Genomic DNA, 16,584 nt, shown 5'->3' on the forward strand with positions numbered 1-16,584 from the left:
GTTTTTCTATTCTCTTTATTCCTAATCTTTGTAAATCTTAAATAAGCATTTCAGTATTCTAATCAAGTTAGAGGTACATAATATTATCATCCATTTTATATCTCCATTTCTACAGCTCTTTCAGTATTATAGAAGCAATCCTAAGGAAGACAGAAGCATCTCAAGCTTTAGAATCATAAGAAAATTACAAATATAGTTATTATTTATTGAGCACTTCTTACTTACCAGGTACCACTAAGCAGCTTCTCTACTTTAACTCTGCATAGTAGTTAAAAGCACAAACTCAAAAACCAGAAGGACTGACTTCAAATTCTATTTCTACCATTTACTAGCTGTGTTTCTTTAGGCACATCATCAGACCTCTCAGTCTCAGGTACACAGTAGATACTATATATGTTTTGGTTTTTATTAGCTTGTTTAATGTTTCTAAAATCACTCATCAAAACCTATCTCCTTTTTTTTCCAATTAATTTTTTAAAACAAGGAGAGTGTAATATTTTTGAAATTTCTTCAAAAGTAATATACTTTCAGGGCACCTGGATGGCTCAGTCGGTTAAATGTCCAACTCTTGATTTTGGCTTAGGCTATGATCTCAGGGTCGTGGGATGGAGCCCTGTGCTGGGCTCTGTGCTCAGCATGGAGTCTGCTTGGGATTCTTCGTCTCCTTCTCCCCTTGCCCCTCCCCTGCTCCCTCCCGCTTTCTCTCAAATAAATAAACAAAATTAAAGATTTTATTTATATATTCATGAAAGACTCACAGAGAGAGGCAGAAACACAGGCAGAGGGAGAAGCGGGCTCCCTAGGATCTAGGATCACACCGTGAGCCCAGGCAGATGCTCAACTGCTAAACCACCCAGGCATCCAAAAAAATAAAATCTTTTTTTCTTTAAGATTTTATTTATTTATTCATATAGACACAGAGAGAGGCAGAGACACAGGCAGAGGGAGAAGCAGGCTCCCTGCAGGGAGCCCGATGTGGGACTCAATCCCAGGTCCCCAGCATCACACCCTGGACTGAAGGCAGGTAAGCCACCCGGGCTGCCCCCAAATAAGTAAAATCTTTTTAAAAAAGTAATATACTTTCACATTTCAAACTATTCACAAAAAATTAAGGCTAGACATCAGAGTGATTTTTTTCTCTGATACCATAATAATTTTTTTTTAAGCTTTCATTTATTTATTTGACAGAGAGAGAGCAAGTATGAGCAGGGGGTAGGGGCAGAGAGAGAGGAAGAGGGACAAGTAGACTTCCTACTGAACTTAAAGCCCGATGAAGGGCTAGATCTCAGGACCCTGGGGTCATGACTTGAGCTGAAGGCAGACATTTAACTGAATAAGCCACCTAGGTGTCCCCATAATAGATTTTTTTAAAGATTTTATTTATTTATTCATAGAGACACACACAGAGAGAGAGGCAGAGACACAGGCAGAGGGAGAAGCAGGCTCCATGCAGGGAGCCCAATGCGGGACTCGATCCCAGGACTCCAGGATCACGCCCTGAGCCAAAGGCAGTGCTAAACCGCTGTGCCACCCGGGCTGCCCTGTAATACATTTTTAATACAATTTAAATCCCATTAAATACACAAATGAATACGTTGCACTAAATGTAAGATCACACCCCTACCAAACAAGTCATTACCCCTGGAAAAATCACTCTAAGGCAAACACCAAGGTGAAGAGGCAAAATGGCAGAATGATAGTCCAGAATCCACTCAGTTTACATCAGAACCACATAAAGGAGTGGGTCTGCATTTTTAGGGGTGACTGCTAGAGGTGAATATTTGGGCAAGAAAGAATCAGGAGTAATTCCAAGCCTCTTCTTGTAAAGCCAGGAAAGCTTCTAAGAAAAGAAAGGTTTAGGCAGTTATCTCCATGTGAAAAGATATTTAAAAAAAAAAAAGAGAGGCAGAAAATTTCAAATAGACATTATAAAATTTCTTAATGGGAATGAGTATGTACTCCAACAGTACAGATCACCCCTGGGCCAGCATTAGACAGTATTAAAACTTCTAATACATTCATTTTGGATCTATCATTAAGCAATTTGGGGAAATCAGAAGGCCATTTTCAATGTAAGCCCCATCTATGCAGGACTACTCTGTTAGCTATTTAGACTAAATTGACAGGTCAATTCAAAAGGGGAAAAATATGAAAATAACATTTGCCTCTGAATTGACCAAGCATGTGATTTAGCTAACTCCGCAGGTTATTTCTCCGAATAATGTAAAAAAGCTTAAATTAAGTAGCCCATACCTGGTGAATGAATTGATAAAATCAAACCTCAGTAAATACCCCTTGGGCATACACCTTCACTTAGAAGTCACAGAAAGGAGCATTCTGAGTCCCTTTGGAAACTCATGTCACACTAAGGACAGTCAGAGCTTCTTTTGGGGGTTCAACTGACACTGGTGAAACTATTAGGGATCGCTGGATAGATGAGAGGAGTAGGTAAAGGTAAAAGTGTCCCAGGGTGATAATATTTATTGCCTCTCAGCATCCTGAATTTCCTGACCCATCAAATAAGGAAACATCAAGTGACTGCACCACCTGATGATTGTTGATCCTCCATGACCTAAAATATTTTCTCTTCACTTTTCCCTTTAGATCAATAGTCCTTGGGGCATCTGGGTGGCTCAGTGGTTGAGCGTCTGCCTTTGGCTCAGGTCATGATCCCGGGGTCCTGGGATCGAGTCCCACATGCATGAAGCCTGCATGGAGCCTGCTTCTCCCTCTGCCTGTGTCTCTGCCTCTCTCTCTCTCTGTGCCTCTCCATGAATAGATGAATAAAATTTTTTAAAAAATCAATAGTTCTCAAATTTTAGTGCTTAAGAATCCTTGGGTGTTTGGTAAAATGTGGAATTCCAGGCCTCCTCAGATTCCGTAGGGCCCAGGAATCATTATTCTCAATAAGCCCCTCAGAGAATTCTGTTGGGGGTGGTCTTCAGCCTATATTTTAGGGCAACTTTGCCCTGGTTCAGTTTGGGATTTGCCTGTTCACCTGATCCTGGAGACAAGGCTAAATGTAAGAGGATGATAAAAGTAAAAAAGACTCCCCGGATCCATCAAAGCCAAAAAGACAATCACAGTGGTCAGGTGATTTGGCCGGATGACTGGGAGGCTCCAGTGGGGATGGGTGGAGAGGACACTGAGAAAGACTGTGATTGGAAGAGGCAGTTTTCTGTCTCCCTGAAGCTCCATTGTGGATGCCTCTTCTCTGCATCCAAGTCTTAGAGCCCGTGTCTTCCACGTGGGCATCAGAGCATACATAAAAATCTAATACTCTGCAAGCAAAACTACACTACTCTCTCACATTTTCCCCAGGAACTTTCAAAAGGCTAAAAGTCCTGAGAAGGGCTTCCTGGGACCAATAACATCTTCATCATTGATTTCATGAGAGAAACATTAAGTAGAAATTAGATCTTGCTCATAATGTGCAAATTTTGCCATTAAACATTTGTAGCTTCCCAGGGAATTCTTCCTTTGGTTATACAGCAGTGGGGCTGTTTTTCTTGTGTGTTAAGTAAAAACATTTGCATCATCTCACTTTCTTGGCTCTATCTCAATGACAGATATTTAGCGAAAGCAAAATAAGGCTTCACCATATTTTCTTTTAGTAATTAAGGACCTGTTAAGTTTGTCAATTTGAGAAACTTTCTGGATTCCTGTCTAAAATCTCATGATACATTCATTTAAACTAAAAGCAGATGCTTGCTTTGAAAAAGTATTGACATTTGGGGAGAATTTAGGAAATGCCAGCAACAGAAATAAATGGATTTGGCAATCCACTTGGCAGCAGTAAAATTTCCCATTAACCACAGTGTGAACTTGGGAATGCTGGGGAGCTCCCTTAATTTGGTTCCATTATTGGAATGTTTTGTTGTTGTTGGGTCCCAAAATGATGTATCTTACAAAGGAAAAAGATTATGATTTTTTTGGGGTGGGGGGAGCTTCTTGGGGGACAGATAGGCTTTACCAGTATTTTTGAAAAATGAACTGTGAAAGTCAAATTGTAAATATCTGACAGATGATCTTTTCAGAGCATACATTTTTTTCTATGGCCCTACTCTCTTTCCTATATAGAAAAAGAAGAAAATTGGATCAGAGTTTGTGTACCCTCGCTCACATTCGAGTTTACTGAGCACATCTCTGAGCAATGCTATGGAAATACAGCATTGGGTTTACTGGTGTTCACACGAGTTGTGCTATTTGACTTTTTATGGAAGTCACACAGGAAAATTGTCTGCAGGGCAGATCCCTATTATGTGCTGATGAAGAATGAATTTTTTTTCAGTTCAAAACTATACTCACTATAGTTAGTGTGTCACCGGCACCTCACACCCTGCCCCAATCTAGGTGGGTCTGCAGGATCAGACTGAGGTCACTGCAGCAACAATGGGAGGCAGTTAGGGTGCCCACCCTGTGTGGCATCAGTGGTCAAGCTTTAGTTGCCTTTAACACTTCTCGCCCCAGCTGAAATCTGAGGAATAGAATGCTGGGAAAGTTCTGACGCTGTCTAGTTACAGAGCAGCAGAGAGGAAGACACAGCTCACAGAAAGACCTCACACAGAAGCTGGCACAGAGTAGGTGCTGAGGAAATGTTTGTCCTGAATCCCTCCTGTTTCACTCCTTTCAAAGACTCCTGATGTCTTCATTAGCTCAGTGAGGTCACTGCCCTGAACCCAGGCAGCAGAATGCTTGCCCCACTAGGGCCTTGCTCCTCCATGTGTGGGGCAGTTCTGTGCCAGGAGTGCATGGAGGTGAGTCGGAGTGGAGGGAAATAGTACCAAGCCAGCATCACTCCAAAGCTCACGCAAATATTTATGCTCAGCTATTCCATGATCTGAAGGAAAGCATAGAAGCAATGCTCCCAGTTTGGTATCTGGAAAGGGCAGCTGAGAGCAGCCTGATTTAGCCAGGATTCATTCTCCCCATAGATAAAGGGTCACTGTGATGATGGGCACATCCGTGGTTTTAGGTTCAGGCTGATTGTTGTCTGAATCCCAGCTCTGCCCTTATTAGCTGTATGGCTTGGATTAGATGTTCCACTTCCATGTGCCTCAGTGGCCAGATCTGTTGAATGGGCACATGAATCACTACCCTCCAGGTTCCTTTGAGGATGCAATAATTATACAAAGGCAGGGTGCCTAGCAGACTGTCTGGCACATAGGATGATGCTAACTCTAACTTGCTCCTTCTCTACTTTTCAGTCAGATTCCCATCTGGAATTCCTATCAGAACCCTTACCAACTAATTTCTCAGCAAAAACAGAATGCTGTCCCATTGCAACTACTTCATCTGAAGAAAAATGCACTTTCAAATTCCTTTCTGGTCTTCCTCTTCCACTTCAGTTAAGGGATTAGAAACTTGGAGTCATAGTTAAAACCACAGATTCCTGTGGCTAAAGAGGATTACAGGATCACCTTGTCCAGTGCCTTATTTTATAAAGGAGGAAACTGAGTCTCAAGGAAGTTGAGTATTGCCTGAAGCTGTTCAACGGCAGGGGTAGAAAATGCATTATCTACTTCTGATTCATTATTCATTTTATCCCAAGAAGCTGAGCTTCAAATTGGAAGTGGGAAATTATGTCCCTGGGCTAATAATTAATCGTAGCTAAAACTTATTTTTATCTTTATTGGGGGCTAGGTCCTATGTTAAGTACTTATATGCATTCTCGTGTTCACTACTCATGAAAAGAAGTTACTAATATCATTCCCATTTATTTTATTTTTTAAAGATTTTATTTAGGGGATCCCTGGGTGGTGCAGCAGTTTGGCGCCTGCCTTTGGCCCAGGGCGCGATCCTGGAGACCCGGGATCAAGTCCCACATCAGGCTCCCGGTGCATGGAGCCTGCTTCTCCCTCTGCCTGTGTCTCTGCCTCTCTGTGTGTCTCTCATGAATAAATAAATAAAATCTTTATTTTATTTTTATTTATTTTTTTATTTATTTATGATAGTCACAGAGAGAGAGAGAGAGAGAGAGGCAGAGACACAGGCAGAGGGAGAAGCAGGCTCCCCACAGGGAGCCTGATGCTGGACTCGATCCTAGGACCCCAGGATCACGACCTGAGCCAAAGGCAGATGCTCAACTGCTGAGCCACCCAGGCCTCCCTAGTTCCCATTTTATAAGTGAGTAATTGGAGGCACCGCAAAATAAAAATGTTTTCCCAAAAACACACTATAACATGGCCAAACTGAGGTGCAAACTTACTAAGTTCTTCCACAACTCCTGGTCCTGAGGAGAGACACAGGGACAGTGTGATAGCCAGAGGTACCAGAAAGGGCTGGCTCTGGAGGTGCCACTCAATAGAGCTTACTGTTCACAGCCCTCCCCTCCCTGCCTTGTGCCCTGTCTCTAATGGGAGAGTGATGGTGTCCATCCTCTGACCACCCTGAGTGGGCAAGTGTATGAGGCATGAGGAAGGGCTTTGTAATTCTTCATGCGAGTGTCAGTTATTGGCATGCTAGTCACTTGTTGGAGGAGAAGTGGCAGAAAGATTGAGGGCAGAGAGCCCTGCAATGCCGCCCAGCAGACAGGGGCATGAAAGCACCAGGCTGGGTCCTCGGAGCAGAGGAAGCTGGAAGGAAGACTTCAAGGCCAGCTTCACGTTCCCACAGTGCTTTCTGGCACACACCCCGCAGACTACAGGTGAGTGTGGGCCAGAGCTCACGTGGAGAACATCCATATCCCTCTCTCTGCCCTTCGTGTTTCTCCTCCTGGCCCACACAGAGCTAAAAATAGATCTGAAAGCCCCCTGACAATCCTGAACAAGTTATATTCCAAATGTAGCCTGTTGTGTCAAGGCAAAATCGAGCTACTGGACTTAAGATAAAAAGTTTATCTTGATCTTGTTCTCCTAGAGTAAGACACTGCATGCGAGAAGAAATTTCCACTGGTTATCCTCATTTCTCTCTCCCTTTTTTTTAGTTTTTATTTTAATTCCTGTTAGTAGACATAAAGTGTTCTATCAGTTTCAGGTGCGCAATACAGCAATTCAACACTTCCCTGTTCATTTCTCTTATTCTTCTAATTGACTTGTACCTTCTTCAAGCTACATCTCTACTCAAGAGTTGCTCCAAGTCAGAGCTCAGCACAGGATCTTAAGGAGACCAGACTGTAAACGGAGCCAGGAAAACTCATGAAGCTTAGGGATGGTGGCGGTGGGGAGGGCACATATAATTTTCAGGACAGGGGAGAACACTGAGCACTCTGGTACTTGACAAAGCAGTCTGGCCCGTTTGATTATCCTGTCAGAAATATTTATGCAGGGAGAGAAAAAACATTCCAATTCCTTCAAGAGAGTGTAAACAGAATCAGGGGTTCCTTAAAGCTTGGGCTCCCTCACTGGGTTTCTCATGCAGGCTGCCTTCTGGCCTCACCAGTGTTCACTGCCGCCGTGACAGCATGAGAGGGGATTGAGAAAAGGGACCGTTCTTTGCAAACGTACTATGGATTTAAAGCAACCCACTCATGCTCAACTCATTAGCAATCACAGCATGAATGAACAGAGTTTTGGTGGGGGAGAGATACTTACAAAAATATTTTAACAATTAGCAATCTGTGTATACACAAATAACTCCCGAATCTTGAGGAAGTAGGTAAACATTCTTATCATTTCCCAGATAATCCAGTTTTGTACAAACAGTGAACGGAAGATAAAAATGCAAACGAGGGGTGCCTGGGTGGCTCAGTCAATTAAGCATCCAATTTCGGCTCAGGCCATGATCTCAGGGCTGTGAGACTGAGCCCTGTGTTGGGCTCTGCACTGGGTATGGAGCCTGCTTAAGATTCTTTCCCTCTTTCTCTCTGCCTCTACCCTACCCCTCTCTAAAAATAAAAAATGCAAATGAAGCCGTATTTTAGATGAGCTAGAAGAGTTCTTACTTTAAAACCTTTGTAATATTCTCTCTCAAATGAAGTTCGAAGGCTCGTATTTTACATTCGTTGGCAAGCGATCAGTGCGACTGTGTCAGGGTGTACACAGCATGGGAGAGCGGTGGAAAAGACAGACAAAAGTGGCAGCATTATGGAAAGTCCTAAATGCTGAGACATCTGGACTCTGTGAATGTAATGGATGATCAACGAAATTCACAGGTGCCCCTCAATTTATAGGGAGGGTGGAATAAGCATACATGTTGGAAATAGAAGGAAAAAAAACATGTTGCAATACAGGCAATGAAATAAAGAGCTTCAAAAGCAGGACAAGGTCAACAGTGGCATATTCTTCATTTCAGAGACATCAGGGGAATGAACAGGTGAGGAGGAAGAAGGACCAAATACTAACCATTCTTACCAATCTGATGGGAGAAATTTCAGAAGGAGTTAAGAGAACGTGAAGGAATAGTTGAAATGACACAGATTATCTAGGGGAATCTGGGGTGTACAGAAATGTGTGGAATGGGAAAAATCTGAAGACCTAAGAGCAAGCCCACAATAATGGATGGGGGAAGGGGATAGAAATAGAATCAAGAACACATGTAGATTTTATACTACTGCCTACTAATGTCTAAAAAAAAAAAAAAAGCTGACAATACCAAATGTTAGGGTGTGAAGCACATGGATCTCCTCATCATTGTTGATGGGAGGGAAAGTGGTACGATTACTTTGAGGAACAGTTTGGCAGTTTCTTAACACATTAAAGATACATTTACCCACAATTCCATTCCTAGATATTTACCTAAGAAAAATAAACTTACAAAGACTAGGACATGAATAGTCACAACATGAATATTCACAATGACTCAAACCTGTAAAAAACAAAACAAAACAAGTATTCACCCACAGGAAAATGGATAAACAAATTACAGTCTATTTACACGATGGAATACTACTCAGCAATAAAAGAAATGTAACATGTAACCACAGGAATAAGACTCAAAACACTATGCTGAGCAAAAATATCAGATGCCAAAAAAGTGCACGGTAAGTGATCACTTTTAAATGAAGTTCTAAGGCAGGCTAACTAATTTATGGTGGAAAGAATCAGAATAACAAGTGCCTGGGGCGGGGCGGGGGAATTATGGGAAGAGGCATGAAGGGTCTTTCTGGCATGATGGAAATTGTTCATGTTGCTTTGGGGGTAATTACAAGAGTATTTAGAGTTGTCAAAACTCAGATTTGTGCATTTTTTTCCATGTCAGTTATAGCTCAACTTAAAAACAACAACAATGCATAAAATCATGATGTAAGCACTGGCCTTGTTAAGGAAGCAAGACACATCTTCCCCAGAAGAGCAAAAGAAGGGGGAGTCTGTGAACATGCAGGAAATTTTGTGGTAGGAAGAAGGGAAGCTGCGCAAGTTGACCTTGCATGACTTGACTATTCTTAGGAAAAGTAAGAGATGATATTATCTTCTGGGTATGTGTATGGGCACTAAGGAGGAGGATACATGTATTGGGAAAAGAAAACATATTTGGGAGATACTATAAAGACCATAAGGGATGAATCTCTAACAGCCTTAACCCCCGATCCTGTTTTGTTTCAAAACCCTCTGCTCTTCAGAGTTTGTTGGGTCCTACTCAACCCAGATTTGTATTTATCATCCCCAACATTTGACAGATTGGAAGAAGGTCAAGAGCATCTATTCCTAACAGATGAAAATTGCTTCTTGGAGTGGAAGTGTGCAGTGAAGATACAATTAGATTACATATAAAGAATAAAACTCGATGGTTTGGGATCCCTGGGTGGCGCAGCGGTTTAGCGCCTGCCTTTGGCCCAGGGCGCGATCCTGGAGACCCAGGATCAAATCCCACGTCGGGCTCCCGGAGCATGGAGCCTGCTTCTCCCTCTGCCTGTGTCTCTGCCTCTCTCTCTCTCTGTGTGACTATCATAAAAAAAAAAAAAAAAAAAAAAAAAAAAAAAAAAAAAAAAAAAAAAACTCGATGGTTTGTGGTCTCCCAAAGCTCAATACTATTTAACAAATCTTATTCTTGAGCATTTATTTGGGAAAGAAGTAAGAAAAAATGCTTAAAAAAGGTTCCTGGGGGGAGGGTGGGGGCTGATAATGAAAAGGAGTTGATGAATATTGGTCTAGGAAAAGCAAAATGCAGGCAATGGGATACCCTGAGTTGCAGGCCTGGTCAGGTAAGTAAATGAGGGTTAAGGTATGCAAGAGTCTAAGATGATGTCACATGCATCCATGAATGGATAAATCAGAGATGGGATTATAAATCAGGAATATAAAAACCAGAGAGAACAGAGATTGTAACAACGGTGAAGAGCAGGGTTGGTAGGAATGTGGGAGTAGGAGAGGAATCACCAGTCATGGAAGTCATGTCAATACTAAACTCTTAGCAAAAAGACAACTGAGCATGGTTGGAGAAGAACTAGTGGTGGCAGGTCACAATCCCAATCCCATCCAAGGGTCAGCAAGAATGACAGAGGGGAAAGGGAAGGGTGGGCGGAGGTGAGAGACTAAGGTCAAAGGGGAACACCAGAATTCAGGTAGTAGAGAAGAAAAAGATCTGCATGGCCATGTAGGTGGGTGCTCAAGGCAGAACAGAACTGGAGGGTCCGGGGGTGAAGCTGGCAGAGAAACTGGGTGATGGATTAATGTCTGGAAGGGATGTAATGGGATTGAGACCACAGAGAAATAAGGTTGGAGATGCCTGGAATACTAACAGGTCACCATGGGAATGGGGGCAAGGAGTAAGAGTTTACTTGGAGGGGAGAGTACAGAACTTGTCCACCCGAAGTTGACATCCCATTGTGGTGGAAAGCAGCTCAAAAAAGCTTTTCTTAAAAAAAAAAAAAGCTTTTCTTTATCCAGCGGACTAAAATTTTGGATTCTCTGAGGCTTTGGTTGAAAAGTAGAGGAGTACTACTATCTTGAATGTATCAACTCCTTTTTATAAAATAAAAGGTGGTGTAGCTAGTGCCAGAGATAAAAAGAAATTTAATCTCAAACATTTATATTTATTTCAAAGATAGTGATCACCATTCTTTCCATATTCTTTTATTTTTTAGGATTTAATTTTCTAAAGGATCAGGGTGCCTGGCTGGCTCAGCGGTTGAGCATCTGCCTTTGGCTCAGGCCATGATCCCTGAGTCCTGGGGTCGAGTCCTTCATTGGGCTCTCTGCAGGGACCCTGCTTCTCCTTCTTCCTGTGGTCTCTGCCTCTCTCTCTGTATCTCTCATGTATAAATAAGTAAAATGTTGAAAAAAAAAACTTTTAAAGGATCAGACTATAGAATATATTTTGTTTTTCAAATTCAACTTCTATATAGTTCAATTATTGGACATCCCACTTCACTTTTCTTCTATATTCTGATTACAATACTTATTGTAATACCTATATAATGCCCATATCCTATCATGTGAATAGAAAGGAGTTTTGGCAACGAGGGAGGTATGACGTAATTCTTTAAGAGGTTCTTTTCATATTCTGTTTCAGTAGCAAACACTAGCAACTATTTTACCACAGCAGTCACAAAACTATTTTCCCATGCCCTGAATTTAAATATTCAATTATATTCTCTTGAGCCATCAGGGACTTCTCTTTTCATCCATAAAAAGTTTATGCTAATCTTGCCTATTTTCTTTTACATTTTAGGTTCTAAGCAAAGCCAACAATAATTAATATAAATTAAGAATGCTGGCATGGAAAGCTGTTCCTTATCAATCTGTCACACTGTAAACATGCCACACAGAATCATAATAGATTAGCGTCAAAGTCCAGTCAAATGGTCATGAAAGAGGCCAAATATATTTGAATAACATTCATTGAAATCTATTGCTATGATCAGGTCTAAAGCTGTATGTCATAGAATTCCAAGAATTCAAATGAAATTTGTCTTCAGTGCTGTAAGATTTCTGGGCTGTTCTGACAGCATCACATTTTATTTAGAGCTTCTGGCCTGGACAAAGTCTTACGTTTCTTTCAAAGTCAAGGTCATTCATAAAGATCTGTGCTGTCCAATACAGCAGCCACAAACCACATGTGGCTATTGAACACTTGAAATACAACGAGTCTGAGATAGACTGTAAGTTTAAAACATACACTAGATTTCAAAGATTGATTATAAAAAAAAAATAATTGATTAAAAAATATTGCTGGCTTGGTAATATTTTTACATGCTCAATTTTAAAATTAATTTTTGATAGTAACTACATGCTAAAATGATAATATTTTGGACATATTAGACTTGAATAAAATAATTATTAAAATTAATTCCACCTTTTTTATGTTCTGAAATATGGTGATCTGAAAATTTTAAGTCACAGATTCTGGCTCTCATTACACTTCTGTTGGGCAATGCTGCTCAAGGCTGTATACCACTTTTGAAGTGAGCCGCGAGGAGGCAGTCCAGTGTGGTCAGACAGGTGTAGGTTCAATTCCCACACCTTTTCTTTCTTCACTGAGGGACCCTGGCACATTACTTCTCCAAGGCTTGCTTTCTTCATTTACAAAACAGGAATAATGACAGCACCCTGCTCTCAAGGATGATCCAATCTAATGCTTGAGACTGATCATATGCTTAGGTTCTCAGAATGAGCTTTAACTTCTAGATTACAAAAAAAAGAGGCACAATTTAAAAAACTCAGCTGCCTCATGAAAAACAGAAGGGGCAGAAATTTTAAACAAATAGTAAAATGGATCAGATCAAACAATTTAAAATATCCTTATCTTTGTTGTTTGTCTTCAACCCATTGCTACTTAGTAGCAGACATGTATTAAGGAAAGCAGAAATGAAACTCAGAGGTAACTAAATGTGGATTAGCTCTATTTCCTGAGTCAACTCTCTCTGCTACTGAGGGAAATAATGTAAACAAACATGTTTCCTTATAGAAAAAAACAAAACAAAAAAACCATGATGGGCCTTTCTCCCAAGAGGTAACCACATGCCATTAAATAGCTAAATATTAAGTAATTTTTGGGTTGAAGAGCTATTTGGGCACATGGGTAAAGGAAAGTGAACAGAACGGAGTCCAAGGGCAGGGATTCAGTTCTGGGCCTGCCAGGGCCTAGGCCAATATCACATAAGATTTCTGAGCCTTGGTTTCTCCTTCGTAAAATGGGGATATGGATGAGAATACCTTTTGTGAAAAAGATTGAATTAAATAATGCATAATAAAACACTTATCTATAAACTGCAAAGTATTATGTAAATGTTAGCTGTTATCATGATTTTATTCCACTGGATTGTAAGAATAATATACGTGGATACAGCCACTCCACTCTCTGATGCAAATCAAAGGAGCAACAGGTGAACAACAGTGGCTTTGTACAAAGCACTCAACTTTTCAAGACCCTTATTCCCTCTTCTTCCCTGTCTACCTTAAAGAGTTACTAGGAGAGCCTCATTAAAAAAAAAAAAAAAAGCACGCAGAAAACTAGAGGCTTACACAAATATAAAGCATTGTTGTTGGTTTGGATAATCACCAAGAGTTGATTTTGACAAAATCTCTGACAAAGAGAGAAAAAAAATCCTATGTTTAGTGTCCGGGAGTCCCTCCTACTGTGAAAAATAGCTATTACCATGGTCCAAAACATAATTCCTTGTCCTATATAACTCACATATAACTCACACATTCAAGATAATAGTTTTTTTTTTTTTTTTCAAGATAATAGTTAATGGCAATAATATGTGGAAAAGGAAGGTTAGGGCATGCATCTCTTGTTCAGGTCTTGGCAAGATGAAATTTAAGGACTGTCAGCTGTCATTTTTAAGTAAAGCTCCATTCAGCACAATATGATAATCATAACTGCAGGACATCCTTCCTAACAAGAACTGCCATAAAGCTGGCTCTTGGGCAGCCTGGGTGGCTCAGCGGTTTAGCACTGCCTTCAGCCCAGGGCGTGATCCTGGAGACCTGGGATCGAGTCCCACATCAGGCTCACTGCATAGAGCCTGCTTGTGTCTCTGCCTCTCTCTCTCTCTGTGTCTCTCATGAAAAAAATAATAAAATCTTAAAAAAAAAAATAAGCTGGCTCTTTGGGGGAAAAATACTCATTTATGTGGTCTTTAAAATCAGTACTATGTAATTCTGGTACCCCAAAAGACACTGATAGGACTTTATCCAGCCATTAAATTATTTGACCTCTAAGGCAGGACATAAACAGATGTAACAATGACTTAAAAAAATGTGTCTTTAGAACTTCACATAAGGGGGTGCCTGGGTAGCAAGTAGGTCAAGCGTTTGCCTTCAGATGAGGTAATGATCACAGAGTCTTGGGTTCTAGCCCCAAGTCAAGCCCCGAGCCCTGCATGGGGGTCCTGGCTCCACAGGGAGCCTGCTGCTCCCCCAGCTTGTGGTCTCTCTCTCCCTCTCTGTCAAATAAATAAGTAAAATCTTAAAAAAAAACACACACACACACAAAACCTTCACATTAAAAAAAAAGAGCTCATAAAAATCAGAGAATAAAATAGAAGCACCCCATTGACCTGCAACTATTATCTGTAATAATTAGAACTCATTTTCCCCACATCTCTTGATCTGTTATTACTTTTAATAGGAGCCGACTAGTACTAAAAGGACTTTTCTGTCACCAGGTGTACCACTTCATTTAACAACTAAGGTTGTTTTTCATCATTCTCAATTTGTATCAAATTATAACAAAAAATTATCTAACTTGAAAAATTCAGCTTATTTGGTTTTTGCTGATTTATACTTTTATTTCTTTCACTTAAATCGTACTTTCCCCATATTTACTTACTTTTGTATAGTATTCCTTGATTTTGTGCTCCTGTACCTGGACAAAGCCAACCCTAAACCTAGAACTTCACACTTAGGATGGCACCTCTCACATCATACCATATTAGATTGTTCTATAATTAAGGCACTTCAATACTTCTGTCCAAATGGGATTAAATAAAAACACACATTAACACACACATTAGGAGAAAGGACTAAGATCTATCTATACATGTAAAACTCAAGGAGTACACAGGAAGGTGAAGAAGTTGCATCATATGGTAACTCCAGGCAATTAAGACAATCCTTTTAGGGAGAGGACAAGAGAACAAAGCAAACCACTAGCTAGCTGTAAGGTACCAGATGAGTGCTCTAGAAGTTGAGACACTCAGAAACCAATTCAGTAAGTATGGAGATTTTTTTTAAGGATGGATGAATTTATTTATTTATTTGGTGGGGAGGGCAGTGGGAAGGAGGTACGGATCTCAAGTCGACTCCGTGCTCAGCAAGATCATGACCTGAGACGAAACCAGGAGTCAGGTGCTCAACCGACTGAGCTACCTAGAGTCCTCCAGTAAGTGTTGTAGATTGTTAGCATCCTAATAAGCTGAGATAAACACATCACTACCATCTCATTTCAAATCTTGTTCATCCTATTTCCACATTGGATGTTTTCACTGTTTTCTTAAGCTTAGAAGCAAATTCCGTAACTTCCACCATTTCATTATTGCCAAAACTACAGATGCCAACACCATCACCAATATGCTTAGATTGTATTAATAAAAATGCAAGATGCAAAAGCACCCCTGTTCTAGGTTTCAGTGATACTAATTACACTATGAACCTCTTCCAAGGCAGTGAGTGAAAAGCCAACACCAATGACTGATTGTACCTGGCAGGTCTCCCTAAGAGCAAGAGTTATCATTACTAAGTCCAGGCAGGCCTTGCTTCATTTCTTACTGCTTACATATGCTGGTCATGAGTTGTAGTTGTGTCATCTGGTTGCAGCTTTCTTTTTTTTTTTAAGATTTTATTTATTTATTCATGAGACATACAGAGAGAGAGAGAGAAAGAGAGAGAGAGGCAGAGACACAGGCAGAGGGAGAACCAGGCTCCTTGCAGGGAGCCTGATGTTGGACTCCATCCTGGGACTCCAGGATCATGCCCTAGGCTGAAGGCAGTTGCTAAAACCACTGAGCAACCCAGGGATCCCTGGATACAGCTTTAGAGCACACCACTCTTCTTAGATGAGTGCTTTGCCCAAAGTATATTCATGGAATACTTGGGAAATGCCTTACCAAAAAAAATTGACTTTGGGAAATATCATATCGTATTCTATATTGCCTTCCTGAAGATTCACAGAGCATTTAGCATATTAAAGGTTCTTGCAAGAGGAGGAGTTATCTTTGTCTAACTCAGCATTTCCTAAATTTACCTGACCATGTAACCTTTCGCTATGCCCCCAACCCTCTATAGACATCCTATGAACATCCAGAACTGACACTTCCAGAGACACTCTTGGAAATACTCTTTTTGAATGATAAGGGATAGATTATTTCAGAGGACTATTACCTCCTCTCAAAGCTTGAAAACCCTAAATTATTCCACTCTGGGAAGAGGAGACAGTAGCACAACCAGATGAGTATTAAGAAGGAAAGGATTTCCTTTGTAAAATTTACAAGACCGCCTGATCAAAGGTACACATTCTACTTACTTAAGGAGATTGCCGAGATTGAACAGAGCCCGGTTGTGCTGAGGATTTAGCTGGAGAGCCCTCTGATAGTACATCTTTGCCTCTGCTGCGTCTCTCGTCAGTGTTCCCAGATTGTTCAGGGCACTTGCATGGCGAGGATACAACCTGAAAAGTCAGGACTATTCAGCCATGATTGTTCAAAAACCTGTAAACTGGGCATAATTTGCTTGTTCTCCCCCGCTCCCCCCCCCCCCCAAC

At 40.9% G+C, this 16,584-nt stretch overlaps 1 protein-coding gene across 3 annotated transcripts in view; it reads right to left on the bottom strand.

Annotated features, from left to right (window-relative positions):
• The window catches only part of TMTC1 (transmembrane O-mannosyltransferase targeting cadherins 1), a 265,261-nt gene that overhangs the window by 36,745 nt on the left and 211,932 nt on the right, over positions 1 to 16,584 (bottom strand). For all 3 annotated transcript variants that reach the window (XM_041735889.1, XM_041735890.1, XM_041735888.1), the window contains one exon: positions 16,348 to 16,491. In XM_041735889.1, the coding sequence (XP_041591823.1) occupies positions 16,348 to 16,491 (144 nt within the window). The remainder of the gene's footprint in view (positions 1 to 16,347; positions 16,492 to 16,584) is intronic.

The sequence above is a fragment of the Vulpes lagopus genome, chromosome 21, assembly GCF_018345385.1.
Source record: "Vulpes lagopus strain Blue_001 chromosome 21, ASM1834538v1, whole genome shotgun sequence".
Taxonomy (NCBI): domain Eukaryota; kingdom Metazoa; phylum Chordata; class Mammalia; order Carnivora; family Canidae; genus Vulpes; species Vulpes lagopus.